The sequence below is a fragment of the Elgaria multicarinata genome, chromosome 21 (assembly GCF_023053635.1).
Source record: "Elgaria multicarinata webbii isolate HBS135686 ecotype San Diego chromosome 21, rElgMul1.1.pri, whole genome shotgun sequence".
Classification (NCBI taxonomy): Eukaryota; Metazoa; Chordata; class Lepidosauria; order Squamata; family Anguidae; genus Elgaria; species Elgaria multicarinata.
Genome location: NC_086191.1, coordinates 2,326,348 through 2,347,170, shown reverse-complemented (window position 1 = coordinate 2,347,170; position 20,823 = coordinate 2,326,348). Strand labels below are relative to the sequence as shown.

Here is a 20,823-nt window from a genome sequence, read left to right as displayed (position 1 = left end):
GGACTGTTGACACAGGCCGAGTGGAACACATTTAGTCAGGCTTAAAACAACTCAGCCGGCTTCCAGTTCCAGACAATTGTGAGGGTCATTTCCCAACCCCTTCTGCAAATAAAGCTCCAACCCCCATTTCAGAGCTCCAAAGAATGAGCCTCGTCACTATTTACAGCCTGTATTTCCACAGGTCCTTTCAGCACCGAGGGGAGGGTTTTTCAATTGCCCAACCCTTTTAATTTTCCAGTAAGTTTGCTTTGTCACGACGGCTGTTTCGTTTTTTGCTTTTACTTCGTTGAGAGTTTTCTTAAGACTTTTCTAAGATTCTGGATTATTAAAAGCCACCCTGGAATTTATTTATTTATTTATTACAATAAACAAATAAAAAAATCCCCTCCAACCCTCTCCATTCCAGGATTCTATTTTTCAAAAGATAAAATCTTCACTTTGCACAGAGCACTCACGGAGGTCAAGGTGAAGCCTTGAGAGAATTCTCAATATGCACGCTTGACCTCTTCCAGATTAAAAGATCCCTTTGGGGTTTCCTTGCCCAATATCTCCCCCGTCATGCAGCCGGCAGTGGGCACATTAGCCAGAGTCTATAGAAGCCTTACTTAAACTTGGAATAGGGCAGTTTTCTCTCAAACATGGGGCTCTCCCATCCTAGAGGCCTTCAAGAGGCAGCTGGACAGCCATCTGTCAGGGATGTTTGAAGATGGATTCCTGCACGGAGCAGGGGGTTGGACTTGATGGCCTTAGAGGCCCCTTCCAGCTCTATGATTCTATGATTCATTATTATTATTATTATTATTATTATTTATTTATATAGCACCATCGATGTACATGGTGCTGTACAGATAACACAGTAAATAGCAAGACCCTGCCGCATAGGCTTACAATCCCAGCCAGTACGGCTGCAGCTGAACACAGCTGGAAGACCCCAGGCTGGAAAAGGCTGGAAAAGGACACAGAGCGCTCTGCCAACTTACCATACAAGAAATGCCAGGGCGTGGTTTGAAAGAACACAGAAACATGACCCTGCTTTGCCTTTGATTTCACACACCTCCTCTTGAAAATCATTTTGTTGTGTGCCTCAAGGAAATGCGATGCAAATTCAGGGCTACATGAGCAAGGTAAGGGGGGAAGAGAGAGCCATAGGGCACCTACAGTTCTGCCTTGTAATTAAATTAGCAAGACCCTAATAAGGGAAGTGTTTGGGGGAGGGGGGCTTGCCCCCAACACCACATGCTGGGAGTCAAAACTGGGACAAAAGAGAGGCCCTTCAAGAATTCTTTCGAGGTGTTTGTATCAGCAGCACAGGAGGAAAAGAAACTGTGAGTCAGACTTTCAAGCAAGATTTTAACAAGGAAACAGAGAGAGAGAAAATCCCAAACTCTTCCCCCACTGGAAGCCCAGGAAGCCAACCTCATTTTAAGGATCTAGCCAATCATCTGGAAAGAACAGATTGCGTTTCTGGTTCCGTGAACCCACATGGCATCACTATGTAAATAGGGCTCTGTGTAAACCACATCTCTGTTTATCTGGAGCCAAAGAAATGGGCAGAGAGCTCTGTGTGCTGAATTAATATTAAACAGAGCCAGTTTCAACAGATTAAGAAAAGAAAAGGAAGAAAAAGCACTCAGGCAAAACCAACCACCCCTTCCTAAGGCAAACATCTGTATAAAGAGGAGAAAGATCACCTGTATTGCACAGGTGATCTTTCCTCTTACGGTACAAGGAAAGGTCCCGAATGGATTTTATATAAATATGCAAATCTTTTCGGTAGCGGTGTTCACACAGCAGCCTTAGTTCCTCGACTCCTCCGGCTGCAATCCTACGTATGCAGTTACTCGTGAGTAAGTGAGTGAGTCTGACCTTTGTGGAAACACCCATAGGACTGCACAATAAAGAAAAGGCAATGGGGGGGGGGCTTCGCCATGGGGGGCTTGGCGGAGAATCACGCCTCCCCCCCCCCCCCCCGCCGCTTTCAGGCATCTACTCATAAGCAAAATAAGGGAACTGGGCTGGAAGAGGGTCGCATCCAGCCCAAACGCTCCGAGCAGGAAAGCAAAGCCAGGACCAGAAAGTAGCGAGGCCTGGACGAGCGGCACCTGCTAAGACAAGCCCCCCCCCCTCTCCACCCCGGAAAGCCACCGGACACACACACACCTGTACCCCCCCCCGGTCCATCACCCGGGGCTCCTTCACATTCGCTCGCCCGCCCCCCAGGGACGCCCCGCAGGTCCGGGGCTTCCTGCCCCCCCTTCTCTCCCCACCCCCACTCACTTCTTCTCCCTCCCACTCCCCTTTTCTCCCCCCCCATCGCCTGTCCCTGACTTGGCTCCCCACCCCCTCTCTCCTTCCCTTCTTTGCCACTTTCCCTCTCAGCGCCCTTCCTCCGCCTCCTCCTCCTCCCTTCCTCTCCTAATTTCTCCATTTCCTTCATTCTCCCTCTTTCGCCCCACTTGGCTTTTCCTTCTTCCTCTTTACTCTTCTCCCTTCCTTTCGTTTTCTTTCCCCTCCCTCTTTCTTACCTTCTCTTTCACTCCGTTCCTTCCTCTCTCTTTCCCCCTTCCTTCTTCCCTCTTCCTATTATTTCTTTCCTTCTCTCTCTCTCCCTCTTCTCTCTCTTCTTCTCCCTCCTTCCCTCTTTCTTTCTCTTCTTTCTCTCTCTCCTCCTCCCTTCCCTCTTTTCTCTCTCTCTCTCCCCTTGCTTTCTTCTTCTCTCTCCTTCCTTCCTCCCCTCTGTCTTTCTCTCTCTCTCCCTCCCTCTCCTTCCTTCCCTCTTTCTTTCTTTCTTCCTTTCTTTTCTTCCTCTTTCTCTCTCCCTCTCCCCGGTCCCTTCTCGGCCACTCACAGCACGCAGCGCCCAGGCACAGCCACAGCCACCCGCGCGCAGCCATCGCCGGTCTCCGCCCCGCCAGGTCTGCCTCTCCGGGCCACTGTGCGCAGCGCAGGTGAGAGACGTGGGGGCGGGCCGGCGGGCGAGAGGCGGCCCTGATTGGCTCCGCGGCCCGCCCGTCCCGGCGCTCGCCCGCCCCTCTGCCCAGGTGCGTCGACGCCAGGCTCGGGCGGAAGCGGGCGGGCGGGCGGGCGGCCCCCCGTGCACTCCGCCCCCGGCCCCGCCCGGTCGGGAGAGCCGCCAGCCCCGCCCCGGGGCCCCTGCTGGGGTTTGCCCGCGACGTCCCGCATTCTCACAGCGGCGGGCGACCCGTGTCACGGCTGCAGCGTTTCAGACCTCAGGCGAGCGCGCCTCCTCGCGGGGAGAACAGCCACTGCACCCCCCGCTCCTAGAAAACGAGCCGGGCAGGGAGAAGGGGAGGCTGGGACCCGACCTGCTACTTTTCTGGGTGCAAGGAGGTTTTGTGCACAATTCAGCCCGAAGTGGTCCCTGAAGATCGCCTCCTGCCCAGACCCCGAGGTCATCTTTAGGGGTCCTTCTCCAGGACCCCCGCCAAAAGAAGGCGGCCAGGCCTTTTCTCTTGTGGCATCTCAGCTGTGGAATGAACTCCCTAAAGAGTTCACCTGGCACCTTTTTATTCACCCAGCATTTTTTTTTTTTTTTTTTAGCATTCCAGTGTTTCGCTCTGCTGTTTGAACTCGGCTCTTGCATTTTAAATCTCTGCACCACTGCTAAGTTTTTACTTTGGTTCCACTTTTATACTGCAGTTTTAAGCCTTTATATTGTACTTTATGCTGAATTTTGTGGTTTTAATTTTTGTGAACCACTCAGAGAGAGAGTGCTATTGGGCGGCATAAAAATGCAATAAATGAATAAATAAAATAAATACAGGCCTGGAAGCAGCTTTATTTATTGTTACATTCATATCTTGCCTTTGTTCCTCAAGGCGGCTCACACAGGCATCTTCTCCATTTTACCCTCATAACAGCCCTGTGAGGTAGGTCAGGCTGAGCAGTGATTGGTCCAAAAGCCCTCTGTAGGATTCATGTCCGAGGTGGGACTTGAACTCACGTCTACTGAGTCTCAGCCCAACACTCTATTCACTGCCCCACACTGGCGTTCCCAAGCTGTTGCCACAGCTGTTGAATGCAGGTACAATCCTTTTCTTCAGAGCAAGTGGCTAGCACATGTGAAACGTGGTTTCTGCTTGAGCTTGATAAAGGGATTGTTTAAAGCTCCCACTTAGCAATTGCGCTTGTTGCGTGATGCGGGGCTCCCCAACCAGTGTGGTGTAGTGGTTACAGTGTTGGACTGGGAGTTGGGAGATCCGGGTTCTAGTCCCCACTCGGCCATGGAAACCCACTGGGTGACTTTGGGCCGGTCACACACTCTCACCCCATCCTACCTCACAGGGTTGTTGTGAGGATAACATGTACGCCGCCTTGGGTTCCTTGGAGGAAAAAAAGGTGGGATAGAAATGTAATAATAAATAAAAATAAATTCCATTTGGGAATTTGAGGCGCTGCTGTGGATGCCACCCCAAAATGGCTCTCACCGTGGATGTGGCCTGTCGCGTCATGGCGGTCGGTGGGCCTGGCTAATCAGAAGTGAGCCAACGTGGTGTGTGGAGGGACAGAGAAGGGGGAATAGGTGAGGAGAGAAATAGCGAAGCCAGAGGCTGCGACGGAGGGAAACAGCAAGGCAGAGTCCGGGTTCAGACAGTCATGAGGGGAAAGAAGCCAGTGTGCACGGCGCACCTGCCGTTTACATCCTGACCTGGGTGCAGCGGGGGTTGGCATGCCATCTGAACCCAGCCTGCAGCCGAGTGTAGGCGGCTTTTTACCCACCCTACAAACCACAACTTGCAGTCGGTAGCGTGGCTATGAAGCCACCCCTGCCTTACTGAGCACCAGGTTCGGATGATACGCCAACCCGCACTGCAGGGTGGTTAATTATGTAAATGACGGGAGCATGGGGAGAGACCCCACAATCTAGGGTGACCAACTGTCAGGATTTCCCCGGATTTGTCCTGGTTTTTGTTCTTTCTATGGTGTCAGGGGGGATTTTCTATAATTTTCAATAATGTCCTGGAATGACACACCTTCCTCTTTAAGGCTGCCATTAGCATGGCAGGAGGGAATGACATGCTTTCTTGAGGCACATCATTCCCCCACCCCAAGTTCCAATTGAGGTCTTAAAGGGGAAAGTGGGTCATTCGTGGACATTATAGAAAAGGCCCCAATTGGAGTGGAAGGTGGTGGTGCAGAATGAAATCCTTTCCCCTCCTCCACTCCAATCGGGTTCTTTAAGGTGGCGGGGGAATAACGTACTTTCTGCAGGACTCAGAAAGCTGCTTCCCCCACACACACACACACTAGGTGTCCTCTTTTTTGGTTTCCCAAATATGGTCACCCTACCACAATCGTCCGAACACCCCGAGGAATAGAGAAAGAGGGAGGCAGAGAAATGGCACAGGAAGGGGTTGTGGGGCGAGAAAGAGCCAGGCTGGAGACCCGGGGCAGGGAGAAAGGCCTGTGGGCGGAAGGAGATTCAGCTGGCCAGGAAGCAACACCTTCCTTAACTTCCTGGTGGTCAAAACAGCTGATCAGAGCTGGGTTCTGGAACACCAGGCACCCTCAGGCGCTTCAAGTTGTATTTTTAATCATAAACTTTAGAAGGACGGAAAGTGCGGGCAGCTTCATGGGTGTCGTTGGAGGGCCCAGCAGGCGCTGCACTGGATGACTTCCATGCCGTCTTTTGGGAGTGGGGAGAATTCTGTGCAATCCTGGCATGGCAGCTTTTCTTTTTTTAGAAAGCCCCACTGAGTTCACTGGGGCTTACCCCCAGGCATTGACTATTTCACGGATCAGGCCCCAGCATCTCTTTTCCAGTTAGAGATGCTTTAAATAAACTCCTCCAGATGTGCTGAACCACAGTTCTCATCCTTCTGGAACTCACTGCCACAAGATGGTAGTGATGGCCACCAATTTGGATGGCTTGAAAAGGGGGTTGGATAAATTCCTGGAAGAGAAGGCCGTATCAATGGCTACCAGCCCTGATGGTTATGGGCAACCTCCAGTATCCAAGGCAGTAAGCCTGTGTGCACCAGTTGCTGGGGAACATGGGTGGGAGGGTGCTGTTGCGTCGTGTCCTGCCTTGTTGGTCCCTGGTCGACGTTTGCTTGGCCACTGTGTGAACCGAGTGCTGGACTAGATGGACCCTCGGTCCGATCCAGCAGGGCTCTTCTGATGTTCTCCAACCAGTGTTATTATTTTATTTATACAGCACCATCAATGTGTGAGCATTTGGCCATGCTGATTGGGGATAGTGGGAGTTGTAGTCCAACCCACCTAAGGGGCACCAAACTGGGGAAGGCCTCTCTATCTTTATTTATATATATATATATTATTTATATATATTTATATTTGTACTATATACTATATAGTATACTATATACTATATACTATATATATATAGTATATATATTCTATATACACTATATACTATATAGTATATATATAAATATATATACTATATTTATATTTATATATAAACTTCTCCTGTTGATCTACAAAGCTTTTCACAGCCTAGCTCCTTCCTATCTCTCCTCTCTCATCTCACACTATTGCCCCGCTCGTGCTCTTCGCTCCTCTGATGCCATGTTTCTCGCCTGCCCAAGGGTCTCTCCTTCCCTTGCTCGGCTTCGTCCATTTTCTTCCGCTGCCCCTTACGCCTGGAACGCTCTTCCAGAACATTTGAGAACTACAAGTTCAATTGCAGCTTTTAAAGCTCAGCTAAAAACTTTTCTTTTTCCTAAAGCTTTTAAAACTTGATTTTGCTCTGACTTTTATACTGTTAGTTTTACTCTACCCTGTGCCTGTTTGGTGCATTCTCTTCCCCTTCCTATTGTTTTATTATGATTTTATTAGAATGTAAACCTATGCGGCAGGGTTTTGCTATTTTACTGTTTTACTCTGTACAGCACCATGTACATTGATGGTGCTATATAAATAAATAAATAAATAATAATAATAATAATAATAATAATAATAATAATCTGGCACCCTGCAATACTTCCGTGTGTGTGTTGTTTACTAAGATGATTGTAACAAATATCTCAGGATTCCAAATGGGTGGGTGTGTTTTCCCAAAGCAACACGCAACAATGCACAATGGACATTCCTCTTGGGTAAGGAGTTCGACTGAGCTGGGAAGGTGATCTTCCTGTAACCTGTTCTAGATGTCGTCCAGCAGATAGGTGAAACCACTGCGCCTTTGATGCTAAAAGCATGAAATTCGGCACAATTGTAGACCATACCCACGTTGAATATTTTGGGCTATAGGGCCATCTGAGATTTGCCCTGTAACAAAATTGGCAGTCATTTTGAAATACGGCCACCATCCGCCGTTATGATTCCTCAATTTTTGGAGAACCCATGCTGTCAGGGATGCTTTCGGTGGATTCCTGCATTGAGCAGGGGGTTGGACTCGATGGCCTTGGAGGCCCCTTCCGACTCTGCTATTCTATGATTCTATTTTAGGGCTTATGAACCCTGATTTATATGACTTATAGCTTTAGAAGTGTACAAAAAGCCTGATGGGAGTTAATAACAAAAAAATATTTAGGTTCCGTAATAGACCTACGTTGTTTTTTAAAGCTAGGCATTAGAAAATAATAATAACTAAAATAAGAACAGAATGATGGCTGATTATTTCATGTAAATACCACGCTGTCATTACCAGGCCTACCACGCTAGATAAAGGTTTATTTATTTATATATTACATTTTTATACCGCCCAATAGCCGAAGCTCTCTGGGCAGTTAAAAATCAAATACACTTGGATACTGCCGGAACCACCCCCAATTCTTATTAGTCAGTACAAAGTGCTGTACAATGTGGAGCAGACCTGTGACACTTCCAATGTCCTCTACGGCCTTCCTTGCAGCCCCGTCATAGAAGTTCCCTACAAGGTTGTGTAGCCTCTGGTAGGGTTGTCCAGCATATTTTCCCTCCACCCGCAGCCTCCGTCCTCTTCCACACCCAATCACTCGGTGAGGGAAAGCTGTGGTGTTTGGACCCAGCAGTGACCAGCCCGATGTGCAAAACTACACATCTCTCCAGTGGCTTCAGCCACTCGCCTATCAGCTAAGGTACAGGATGTGGAGGCCGCATCTCCAAATGCATTGCAGTCCGTTTGCCCCTGCTGCCTCCCAAAAGGGACACGGTATCACACCCAGTCATTGCGTAGAGCGTTGGCAAGGCGCTACGTCAATCAGGACCCGTGAGCAGCAAGGAAACAGAAGAAGGATATTATAGAGCTGGGGGGAAACATGAAGAAAAGGGCAACTAAAATGATTTAGGGGCTGGAGCATCTCCCCTAGGAGGGAAGGTTGCAACAGCTGGGATTGTTTAGCTTGGGGAAAAAGGAGGCTCGGGGAGACAGGATAGAGGTGGACAAAATGATGCCTGGTGTGGAGAATGTGGGCCGGGAGACATTTTTCTCCCTCTTTCAAAATTCTAGAACCCGGGATCATAGAATCATAGAATAGTCCAGGACAAATAAAAGGAAGGACTTCTTCACACAGCACTTGGTTAAATCATAGAATCATAGAATAGTAGAGTTGGAAGGGGCCTATAAGGCTATCGAGTCCAACCCAAATTATGGAACTCACTGCCACAAGATGTAGTGATTGCCACCAATCTGGATGGCTTCAAAAGGGGGTTGGATAAATTCCTGGAGGCAAAGGCTATCAATGGCTACTAGCCCTGATGGTTGATACGCCTCCTCCCATATGTACCTGCCCGGACCTTAAGATCATCCACAGGGGCCCTTCTCCGTGAGCCCCTGCCGTAGGTGGCTACTAGGAGGAGGGCTTTCTCCGCTGTGGTACCCCGGCTGTGGAATGAGCTCCCCAGAGAGGTCCGCCTGGCGCCTACACTGTACTTTCGTCACCAGCTGAAGACCTTTTTATTCTCTCAATATTTTAACACTTAGTTTTAACTTAAATTTAAATTTTACTGTTTTAACTCTGTATTTTAATTTTATATCAATTTTGCTGCGTGGTTTTTATCCTGGTTGCGCTTTTTATACTGTATTTTGTATTTGTGCTTTTAACCTGTTGGTTGTTTTATTATGGTTTTAATTTTTGTGAACTGCCCAGAGAGCTTCGGCTATTGGGCGGTATAAAAATGTAATAAATAAATAAATAGTGTGCTACCTCCAGTATTCGAGGAAATAAGCCTGTGTGCCCCAGTTGCTGGGGAACATGGGTGGGAGGGTGCTGTTGCACCATGTCCTGCTTGTTCATCTCTGACCGATGGCTGGTTGGCCACTATGTGAACAGAGTGCTGGACTAGATGGACCCTTGGTCTGATCCAGCATCAGGGCTCTTCTTAGGTTCTTAAGTTCTTCACAACTCCAAATGTCACCCATGGTTCATTAATGTGCAGGCGCTGTACCAATGGCCAGAACTACCTCGGTGTCAACGGTGCCACATTAGGGTGTTATTATACCCCTGCTGTGCAGCATCACTTAAGTGGGTGTGCATGTCTGCCTCTTTGTGTGAGCATAGAGCCACTCCCAAGACACCTTGATGATTCACATGAAGCACGCTGGTATTGTTTGTAGCAATCATCTCTTTGTTAGCATCATAGAATCATAGAACAGCAGAGTTGGAAGGGGCCTACAAGGCCATTGAGTCCAACCCCCTGCTCAATGCAGGAATCCACCCTAAAGCATCCTTGACAGGTGGTTGTCCAGCTGCCTCTTGAAGGCCTCTAGCGTGGGAGAGCCCACAATCTCCCTAGGTAGCCACAACCTAAATAATCTTGTTACATACTGAAGCTGTGATTTGATATAGAGTGTCATCACCCGGGGGTGGGATCGCGTTTCCTTACCATCGCTTCTCCACCCGCGCTTTTGTCCCTCATTACTTCCTTTTCTCATAGAGAGGAAAGAGGAAGTAAACAATATGCAGGTGGCCCATCCTTTGAACACGCTCCAGCTTGTCTGCGTCCTTCTTGAATTGTGGAGCCCAGCACTGGACTAACCAGGGCCGAATAGAGAGGAACCAGTACCTCACATGATTTGGAAGCTCTACTTCTATTAATGCAACCCAATATAGCATTTGTTTTTTGTTCTGTTTTTTGCAGCTACAGTACATCACATTGGCTCATATTCAGCTTGTGATCTACAACAATTCCAAGATCCTTCTCATGTGTAGCATTGCTGAGCCAAGTGTCCCCCATCTTGTAACTGTGCCTTTGGTTTCTATTTCCTAGATGTAGAACTTGGCATTTATCCCTATTAAATTTCATTCTGTTGTTTTCAGCCCAGCACTCCAGCCTATCAAGATAAGTTTGTTTCTGTCTTCCAGGGTATTAGCTATCCCACCCAATTTTGTGTCATCTGCATATTTGATCAGCGTTCCCTGCACCTCCTCGTCCAAATCATTAATAAAAATGTTGAAGAGTGCTGGACCCAGGACTGAGCCCTGCGGCACCCCACTCGTTGCCTCTCCCCAAGTTTGAGGCAAGCTCCAACTATAGAATGATGTACCAGAATCGGAACTGGGGGTGGGGGTCTACATTGCTTCTTTGCTTACCCCAGTCTTCAAGTGACAAAGTGGCTTCTAAATTCTAAGCCTTTGACAAATAATCTGAGCCTTTGTCTATGCTAAAGACTTTTATAATTGTCATGTATTTTAAATGTTTAATGTTTTAATATTGTCATATATTTAATATATTTTTAACTTTTGTATATTTCTTTCCATAGGTTTGAAAATGTGTATGTTTTAAATTTTGCGAGGCCGCCTTGAGGCCCAGTATCGGGCAAAAGGCAGGATACAAATAAATATAATACTGATGATGATGTCTTTGCTGTCCTCATTCTAGGCCTGCTGGAGGAGGACATAGGGGGCTACCAGCTGTGATTTGATGAGACCTACAAGTGCACACCACATGGGATGCTTGTATAAAGTGAGGGAGGAAGCAGCAGCCAGGCACCTCTCCATTGTGCCTGGGTCCAGCTCCAGCTGAGAGCTCCTCCTACCAACTGTCACTGCTGAACTTTGCAACTAAGATTGTAGTGCCTGAATTTGCTTTCCTTTTCCTCCTCCTCCCTCCCAATCCCCTTTCCTTTTGTGTCATGTCTTTTAGATTGTAAGCCTGTGGGCAGGGACTGTCAAGAAATACTTTTGTAAGCCGCCATGAGAGCCTATTTTGGCTGAATGGTGGCATAAAAATGCTTAAATAAAATAAATAAATGAGCCAGCTTTTCCTGCTGTGGTAACACCAGCCTGAACAAGCGTTCCAGCCCACCCGCTTTCACGTACTTTGAGAACTGTCATCTCAATATTGCAACTAAACATTGCAATACGTTGATCCTCACCGTGAGTTGCTGGACAGCTCCACAGGATTTGCTTCATTGGCCTGGTTCAGACAACACGCTAAACCACGCTGCTTAACCACAAAACGGTTAATGGAATGCATTGACCTTATTGCATTCCATTAACCATTTTGTGGTTAAGCAGCATGGCTTAGCGTGTTGTCTGAACGGGGCCATTTTGTGTGCGCGTGTGTGTGCTTGAGTGTGTACACTGGATGTCTGCACATGTATTTACGCACCAAACTCAAGCAAGATCACATTCATTTTGACCCCACAGAGCATCAAACATACAATAGGGCAGATTGAAAACGTTTCTAAGGAAGCCGTTTTGGAAAATATCTGCCATTGTTGTTAGGGGGAAATCTGTGACAGCTCGATCACCTAAAATCTTCATGAGAATAAGTCCTACCTGTGCCCCAAGTCTCATGCTTTTATCATCACAAGCACGATTTGGCCAAATATTGCACCAATTTGCTGGACTGAATCCCTCCTCAAGAATCAGGGATTCAGTCTGGTACTCCAGTTAAATTTGGCAAAACAAGAATTATTAATCTTTTCATTATTATTCCTCATCTGTCTTAAAGATTTTTGTTGTTTATTCGTTCAGTCGTTTCCGACTCTTCGTGACTTCATGGACCAGCCCACGCCAGAGCTTTCTGTCGGCTGTCGCCACCCCTAGCTCCCCCAAGGTCAAGTCTGTCACTTGCAGAATATCATCCATCCATCTTGACTTTGGTCGGCCCCTCTTCCTTTTGCCTTCCACTTTCCCTAGCATCAGCCTCTTCTCCAGGGTATCCTGTCTTCTCATTATGTGGCCAAAGTACTTCAGTTTTGCCTTTAATACCATTCCCTCAAGTGAGCAGTCTGGCTGCTATTTTATTAATTTTAGCATTTGTTCTAAGGGCCAAACGAGACGTGGCACCAGTCTTGCAAATGCATGCAGAGTTTTTAAACTAAATAGCAGGTGGAGAGAGGTGCGCTAGCCATATCAAAATGCTGCCAGGGGAGTACTCGAACTCGCTGCCTCTGCCACAGCCTCAGACCTACTTGCATCAGGAAGAAAGCTTCAACAGCACTCCGCTACATGCCTCCTCCAAGACTCAAGCAGAGAGTGTATTGCAACTGCACCTGGTCCCTCGGATTTATTTTTGCTCAGCATCCAGCCTGATAAATACCAAATAACTTGAAAGCTCACGCTTGCTCACGGTTTCGTGATGTTGCCATTGCTCTTAATAAAAGGCATTAGCCCTAGTCTCGATTTTGAAATAAATAAACTGACCAGGATTTGGTGGCCGCTGTGGAATGAATGGGCCAAATCTCCCTCCCTGCAGAGGAGAAGTTTAATTGCCAAACCTCCTCCCTTTGTGGTTCTTAAAATTGGGAGGCAGGGGCCTGGTTCACTTCTGCCTGGTGACCTAGTTGTGCCAGCATCCTAAAGCATGGCGCTGCTGCTATGTTTGGAGTAGAGAAATATTTCGGGGGGAGAGGGAGTTGCCAGCAAACTCTTTGCCCCTGAATTGTCTTCCAAAATTCAGAGTCATATTTCATTGCTTTGAAATATTTTCAACATACAAAACTTTGGAGATCTCTTGAGTGTAAAGTGCACGGAAAAAAGCCCTGAAGTCAGCAGTGCAGCTAGATAACTTTTGACCTGTGACTTCATGGGCTTGATGAGGCATATTTAGCCTTGAGAAGAGAAGGCTGAGAGGAGACATGACAGCACTCTTCAAGTCCTTGAAAGGTGGTCACACAGAGGAGGGCCAGGATCTCTTCATCCCCAGAGTGCAGGACATGGTATAATGGGCTTGAGTTACAGGAAGCCCGATTCCTGCTGGGCAGCAGGAAAAACATGCTGAGTGTTAGAGCAGTTTTAGAGCATTATTCCGTGTCCTGCACTCTGGGATGGTTGAGAAGAGATCCTGGCCCTAGGGCCAGGATCTCTTCTCGATCATCCCAAAGTGCAGGACATGGAATCAGGGGCTCAGGATGCATTCTCAGGCTCTCCAGTTAAAAGCGTCTCAAGCAATGAGTGATAGGGAAAACTCTGGAGAGCGACTGCCGGTCAAAACAGACAATGTTGAACTAGAAGGACCAAAGGTCTGCCCCAATACGATACAACTTCAATTGAAAACAAATCTATCAATACAGGTAAGAGTTGGTTTTCCCCAGGAATTGATGCGACAGAGAATATACGCCACGCCGCTTCTGGCATGTCCTCATCCCATTTTGCTCTGGGTTTTGTATTGTTCCAAAGAAAACACAACCCCTAATAAAAAGCCTGCTGGAAGCAACAGAGGAAGCATTGTTTTTACAAGGACACTCCAGAGCCCAAACCCCTCCCAAACCACTTCTAGCTCTCTGTTTCTGGCCAGAAGAGAGTCGAGTCAAAAGGAGATCCCAGAAAGTTACAGCTAAACCAAATTCCAGAGGGATTCTACGTGACCGGTTCACACTTGTGAGTCGAGATGGAGGGTGAAACCAGCCCAAGTGCTTCTCCCACTGACTTTTAAACCATATCCCCTTTCTGGAAGGAATCCCCTAAAATGTAAAATATATAGCATTCAATGAAAGATTTTAAAAGTCCAAAAGAAGAAAACAAAGAGGAATCACTCATAAAAAAAACACCAGCAATGTAATCCCCACAAACTCACATGCTAAATTCTGTCTTTGGACTGTTCAGATCTTCATTTATTTATTTATTGCATTTCTATACCGCCCAATAGCCGAAGCTCTCTGGGTGGTTCACAAACTGTGAATAAATAAGAAAACTAAAAGGCGCAATCGATGCGGTGTCCCAGCGACTGCAGCCCACGGAGGGTGCGTGGCAGCAAGGATGCCTTGTCCTGAAAACATTCACTTTGGGTTTTGGGGAAAGGAGCAGGTGGGAACAGAACCAGTGCAGACGACCCCCAGCTCTAAGGAGTCTTTGCAGCTCAGCCACGAGGGCCAACGGAAGTATCAGCATCCCACTTTGGGGTGTGGGAAGAAAACTGAAAAGGAAGCAAAGCGACAGACCCGTCTTCAGGGTGGGACAAGCCTTCCCAGAGACTCAGGGCTCATAATCTGGGTCCCCTGCCATGCTTCACTTCCCTCCTTTTTCTGACCACTCCTTGTAGCCTCCAGCATAATTGCGAGCCCTGGGGAGGCAAAAGGAACAAAACAGAAACAAGGGTCACGTACAGCCAAAATGGAGGATCAGCAAATACGGGAGCAGAAGAAGGTTAAAAATGTCTGACGAGCCCACAGGAAACCCACAAGCAGGACACGGGGCAACAGCACCCTCCTGCCCATGTTCCCCAGCAACCGGTGTACATAGGCATACGGCCTCTGCTACTGGAAGTAGTACATAGCCATCAGGGCTAGTAGCCATTGATACGGCCTCCTCCTCCTCCAGGAATTTATCCAGCCCCCTTTTAAAGCCATCCAAATGGGTGGCCATCACTACGTCTTGCAGTAGCAAATCCTATCATTTGCGCTGCGTGAAGCAAACAGTGGCTCAGTTCAGACAACACGTTACTCAACACAGTGCGAAAACTCCACTCAACGGTTGAGTTTTTAGGGGACGCTCCCCACACAACGTGTTCTAACTCCACTGTTGTGTGACTGTGGGCTACCGTGGAGTTGAGTAAAATCCATCGTGACGTTTGATTGACAGTTCTTCCGCCCTCTCTCCTCCCCCAGTCCTCCCAATGGTATCCCATCAGCCATTGCTGTGAAAAAACAATCCCAGCAGCTCTCCTAGAGTGGCACTCGCTCCTTTCACCGCTCTTGCCAGGGAACTCTGTAGCCGGTGGGAAAAATCAACTCAACGCAATGGAAAACTCCACGGAGCCCTCCACACAACACGCAACACAACGTTTAGGCAAGAACTCTCCTCTGCACAGCATGGATATTCTGCATGGAGTGTTTTCCAAAAAAATCTCATCCACCGTTGCGTGGAGTTTTCCCACCAGACAACATATTTCTCAACAGTGGTGTAAAAACTCCACTGTGGAGTTTGAAAACCACCGTTGAGAAACGTGTTGTCTGAACTGAGCCATTACGTCCTGGGGAGAAATACCCACCACCTCAAATGCACCTTCGTTGCAGAAATGCAATTCTCAAAGCTTTTAAAGCCACAATTGGCAGCTGTAATAGTGCTGCAATTTCCGAGCAGAAGGACAGTGGTGTGCCCGTGGCTGTACTTACACACACACTGACACACACCAGCCTTCTGGGAGAGAGACAAGCCTTGCAGTCATGCTGGCGTTTTCCTGTAAAAATACGGTGCAGCGCTGTGGAGGCTACCCCTCTGAGTTGGCCCTCTGCAAAATCTGTTTGCAAAAGCCTGACGTATTACCTTATTACTTTATATATTTGATTTGTGCCCCGCCTCCCCAACTAGAAAATGGCGCTCAAGTGGCAAACAACCATAGGAACTATTTAATTTTTTTTGCAACATTAAAACTTGGTTAAAATAATCATAAAATACATGAGAAACAGAATTAAAAGGCACAGCAATAACAGAACAGAACAGACCTGCTTACACCCCAAAGCCCTGCCTGAATAAAAACATCTTTGCTCGCTAGCAGAAAATCAGCAGGAGGGTTGCCGACTTAGCCTCCCTTGGCAGGGAGTTCCAGAGTTCTCTGCAGCTTTGCTGGAACTCTGGTTTGCCACTTGATGCCTCATGGCAAAGGACCACTCCCACCCCATGGCAGAACCAGGCTTACTTGGCATAGCCGAGGGAGATCGCTTTTTCGGTGGCCCGGGCCCCACGGAGGCCCAACTGACAGTAGAAAACCAAGTTCTCTTCACCCGTTTGGGGCTTGGCCACGCCGTACTTCATTTTAAACGCCTCTGGGTCCATCCTGAAGGCCTGCTCCACTTCCGCCACTGCACGAAAGGGAAACAAATTGGTGAGCGATTAAGACTCCAGATGGTTTGGATCCAAAGGGAAGGGCCTGCAGCTCACCCCTGCAACGCTGCGAAAAGTGGGACTCATTGATGCAGTGGACACGCCCTATCAGACGGCAGCTGTGGGGTGAATGGGGGACTGTGCACAGCAACCTCCCTGAACCTGGAGGTCTTCAGGAGTGTTTGTAGCTGTGGATGAATATAGAAAATGTTTGTCATTCCATTTTTGTTAATTAAGTCTGGCTTACCTGTTTAAGTACAGCAAAAGTAGTTGGTTGATCTATATGAATGGAGACCTGAGAAACTCTTCAAATACTTAAAAGGTCGTCACACAGAGGAAGGCCAGGATCTCTTCTCTATCCTCCCAGAGTGCAGGACACGGAATAACGGGCTCAAGTTAAAGGAAGCCAGACTCCAGCTGGACATCAGGAAAAACTTCCTGACTGTTAGAGCAGTACGACAATGGAACCCATGACCTAGGGAGGTGGTGGGCTCTCCCACACTTGAGGCCTTCAAGAGGCAGCTGGACAACCACCTGTCAGGTATGCTTGAAGGTGGATTCCTCCATTGAGCAGGGGGTTGGACTCGATGGCCTTTAGAGGCCCCTTCCAACTCTGCAGTCCTATGATTCCATGAGAATTGCACACAACTTTGCCTCAGACTTTGTACCAACACACTGCAGCATCTCCATCTCACCTGGAATATGAACGGCGTTGGCAATGCGGCCGTTGGCTACTTCACCAGGAGACCGCACGTCAAAAATCCAAGCCCTTCCTCCTGTGACCAACTGCTTCATGTCCTCGTAGGAAATAGCCTTTACATAAAAAAAAGGAGGAGTCAAAACTTTTTTTCCCAATTCCAGATTCTTCATTACACAGTGAAAGGAGCAGTTCCATTTTTAGCTGCTCTTGCCTCAGACCTTTTCTTACCAAACCGAAATTTATTTTACTGCTTTAAACAACATAAAACACATTTCTAACATAGCATATAACATTTTACTTTTTGTCATATTTAGACAACTGTACTAGTTGGCATGTTTATATAATGGCCCTATTTGGCGCCTTTATACAATTGTACTAAATTCGGAGCAATTTTATTTATGCATTTATCTAAATGTTTTTTCTAGGCTGCCTTTTAGAAGTAAAAAACTCTTCCAAAGCAGCTTACATAAAAGAACACTAAGTGTATGGGTGTGTCCCTCCTCCAGAAGTAAGACCCACTCTGTTTAATGGAGCTTACTCTTGGGTAAACGGGCATAGGATTGCAGCCTCAAAAGTATAAAGGCCTCAGACGGGAGGCTCATGACATTCAATGGGACCTACTCCCAGGTAAATCTAAAGGCTCGCACTCTTGAGACAGAGGCCCTGGGATCCACACAGGGTGGGAGGCACAGGGATTTTTACAGCCACGCTGTCCTGCTCTGCCAGTGAATTCTGCTACCCAGCCTCTGAGATCATCCAGCTGGCGGAAGCAAAGAGGACTTTGGACCAGGTGGATCCCCGCCCCGCCCTGCCCACAGGCATGCCTCCCTCCCTCTCCATCCTCAGGTGAGCAGCCCTAAAGCTTTCCGCAACATCTGGGAGTTGCCCAATCGGATCTCCAGCCTCGGAAGAGGGTATCGGTGCAGGGGCCGCAGGACTGCTCTGCCCATTTTGTACAAGCAAATATTTCAGTTGGACCCCCACCCACCCCCCAGGGCTAACTGCCATCTTCACCCTGTGGGGAAGAAGAAAGAGCTGTTGGTTTGCCTCTCCATTGGGAGATGAGAGGACGGAGCAGGGCCTTCCCACCAGCCTAAGCAGTCTCCTTAATTTCTTTTTATTTTCTCCCTCTTCCCTCCTCATCCACCTTTCCTTGTGTGTCATGTCTTTTTTAGAATGTAAGCCTGAAGGTAGGGACTGTCTTCTTTCTTGATAAATTGTAAGCCGCTCCGAGAGCCTTTTGGCTGAGGTGCGGGATAAAAATACTCTAAATAAATAAATAAATAATATCCAATATCCGGTGACAGCAAGGTACACGCAGCTGCTCCTTAGGCTGCCTTTTGCCATCTGAGAAGAATTTACAAAACAATAAAACGCAACGGCGAACGACTTCCACTTCTCCCAAATTACAAAAGCCGTGCCAATTTTCATAAGCAATGGCCCTGTTCAGACAAGACGCTAAACCACGGTTAGGCTGCTAGCCCTTTTGGAGCAAATGGTTAGTGTGTTGAAAACGTGGTTCTGCAGCCACCACGGTTAGGAAAGGCTCACATGACACGCTGAGTCATAATGTTTAGCTCAAAGCGCTTAACCACCGCTGTGGTTGTTGTCTGAACAGGATCAATATTATTCAGTCCCCCCACTAAAGAAGCATATTCATCATGAACGGCGCATAAAAGCATCTCTCAGCCTAGCAAAATGCTCAAGCTGATGCCCCCTGGGCCGATTCTCTAGGCACGGAAAGGAAAGGAACCTCTCATGCCAGCACTTGAGTCATTGCTGACATTGCCTGCTTTCGCTGACCTTTCCTTGGCAGACTTTGTAATGGGGTGGTTTGCCATTGCCTTCCCCAGTCGCAGTTACCTTTCCCCCAGCTAGCTAGGCACAACCCTATGCATATTTTTACGGGGAAAAGGGTTTAGACTTTTTTTCTGTCTAAACTTGCCTAGGATTGCATCCTAAGCTGTTTATTATTTGTGTGTGTGTGTGTGTGTGTGTGTGTGTGTGTGTGTGTGTCCTCTTGGGACTTCGTTTCCAGTATTTTCTGCTCAGTTCTATATTGCCTGTCCAGATCACCCACAGAAAGTTCAGGACATCCACCACGCTTTCTACCAGCCTTCTCTGACTCTTCCAGAAGTCGGACTACAACGCCCAGCCAGCACTGCCACTGGTGTTGTGGTCCAACACATCTGGAAGACACTAAGGCCTTAGCTAGCCCTAAGGATTATCCCAGGCAAACGGAGGGGTCGTCCCTGCCTGCTCCCGGGATCCCCTGTGTGTCATTTGGATGCACGGGGTGATCCCGGGATATAGGCCTGGTCTAGCCATGGCCTAAGTTGGGGGAAGGTTGAGGGGAAGGAAATGGTCCCAGGCCAGGCATGGCTTTCCTTCCCGTTCATGGTAACAGACCTTGGGTGTCAGCAGATGAACCCGTTATTGCACGCTCGTTGCTGGGCACTCACGGGTTTTTGCGGGTCCTATTCACAACGTTGTCTGCCTCCCGTGTGCCAGCCTGCCTGCCTCCCCTTCTAGCCTTCTTCGCTGGACCAAAAAACAGCCCAGTAAGTCCGGCTTATTTTTAGAGACGGAAGTTGCAGCGCGATCAAAACGGCCCACGGGCACATGGTTTACTCCCTCTTTCGAAAGAGGGAGAAATGCGTGGGCAGAGAAGCGACGGTAAGGAAATGTGATTTCCCCCCCCCCTGTGATGACACTCTAGATTTACATCCTCTTTCGAAAGAGGAAGTAATGAGGGACAAACGCGCGGGCGGAGAAACTACGGTAAGGAAATGCGATCCCACCCACCCCGTGTGAGGACACTCCTTACTATTAAAAAACAAAGCATCTTGCAGCACCTTAAAGATTTACAAGAGTATTAGGGCACACGCCCCCGTAGAGGAGAGTCCCTGAGATCCCAGCGAAATAGGGCAGGATACAAATGTATACATAAATTTCATCAGCCCGAGTTGGAACCAAGAAGAACCTCCTCCCTCCTGACCCCTTTTCCTTTCATGCCGTGCCTTTTCAATGGCAAGCCTCAGGGACCGCCTCGCTATTCATCTTTGCAAGCCCCTCTGGAAGTCTTATTTGGCTGAAGAGCGGTGGGGAAAGCGCTGTACACAAATGCATAAATAGGGCTAAGGGAAAAGAGCTAAGTTGTCCTTAGGTAATCTAACCCAATAATAATATGAAACAATAAAACACCGGCGCAACTCCCCCAACCTGGTGCCCTCCAGATGTTTTGGACTTCTACTCCCATCAGCCCCAGCTAGCATAGCAATGGTCAGGCATGCTGGGAGTTGAAGTCCAAGGCACCAGGATGAGCACCCGGTTATTCTAAATTTCACCAAGCGTTGGAAACAGGGGTGACCCCCCCTCTATGCTCCACCCCCCTGGCCTGCCGGGTAGCCCCCCTGATCTCAAGGTCTAAGGAGTCTGCCCCGTGGCAGCTGCCAAGCGGGAGGAAGTAGCACAGGTGCAGTTCTCTGCCTGGCCTGAGCAGCCCCGCCGCCTCTCACCTTGAGACCTCCTTCACAGGACCCGGCGCCCTTCCCAAGGACAACGAACCCCGGGGGGGCTCCAGGGTGCCCACCCAGGAACTTCCGCAGGGCTTTCATGGCCCCAGGCAGCGACCCGCTTCCGCGTTCTCCCAAAAGGGGCGCCCTGCTCCTATAGGCTGCGCGGCCAGGCACCGTCTCCCGTGTGCAGGCTGCCGCCGGCCCGGACCAAAGTCCCACAGGTAAGGAGGAGGAGGAGAGCCCTGCGGAAGGTCCTCAGGTGTGGTGCCTCCTCCCCCGCCCCGCCCAGGTGTGGACTACAGCTCCCAGGATCCCCCAGGAGGACACCAGATGTATTAAGAGTAGTACGCGCACACACACCATCATCCCCAGTCAGCAGGACTGCCTCGGGGCTCAACCTTAGGGTGACCGTTTTTTCCTGTATAAT

At 48.5% G+C, this 20,823-nt stretch overlaps 2 protein-coding genes across 2 annotated transcripts in view; both read right to left on the bottom strand.

Annotated features, from left to right (window-relative positions):
• The window catches only part of F11R (F11 receptor), a 53,743-nt gene extending 50,798 nt beyond the window's left edge, over positions 1-2,945 (bottom strand). The window contains exon 1 of the mRNA XM_063146119.1: positions 2,849-2,945. Within this exon, the coding sequence (XP_063002189.1) occupies positions 2,849-2,894 (46 nt within the window). The 5' untranslated portion in view covers positions 2,895-2,945. The remainder of the gene's footprint in view (positions 1-2,848) is intronic.
• An 11,008-nt stretch (positions 2,946-13,953) lies between these two features.
• TSTD1 (thiosulfate sulfurtransferase like domain containing 1) lies at positions 13,954-20,515 on the bottom strand. The gene is made up of 4 exons (XM_063145830.1): positions 20,397-20,515; positions 16,874-16,991; positions 15,994-16,156; positions 13,954-14,418 (listed from the first exon to the last, which is right to left on the bottom strand). Exons 1-4 carry the CDS (start codon positions 20,493-20,495, stop codon positions 14,364-14,366), a joined length of 435 nt encoding a protein of 144 aa, XP_063001900.1. The 5' UTR covers positions 20,496-20,515; the 3' UTR covers positions 13,954-14,363.
• Positions 20,516-20,823: the final 308 nt, after the last annotated feature.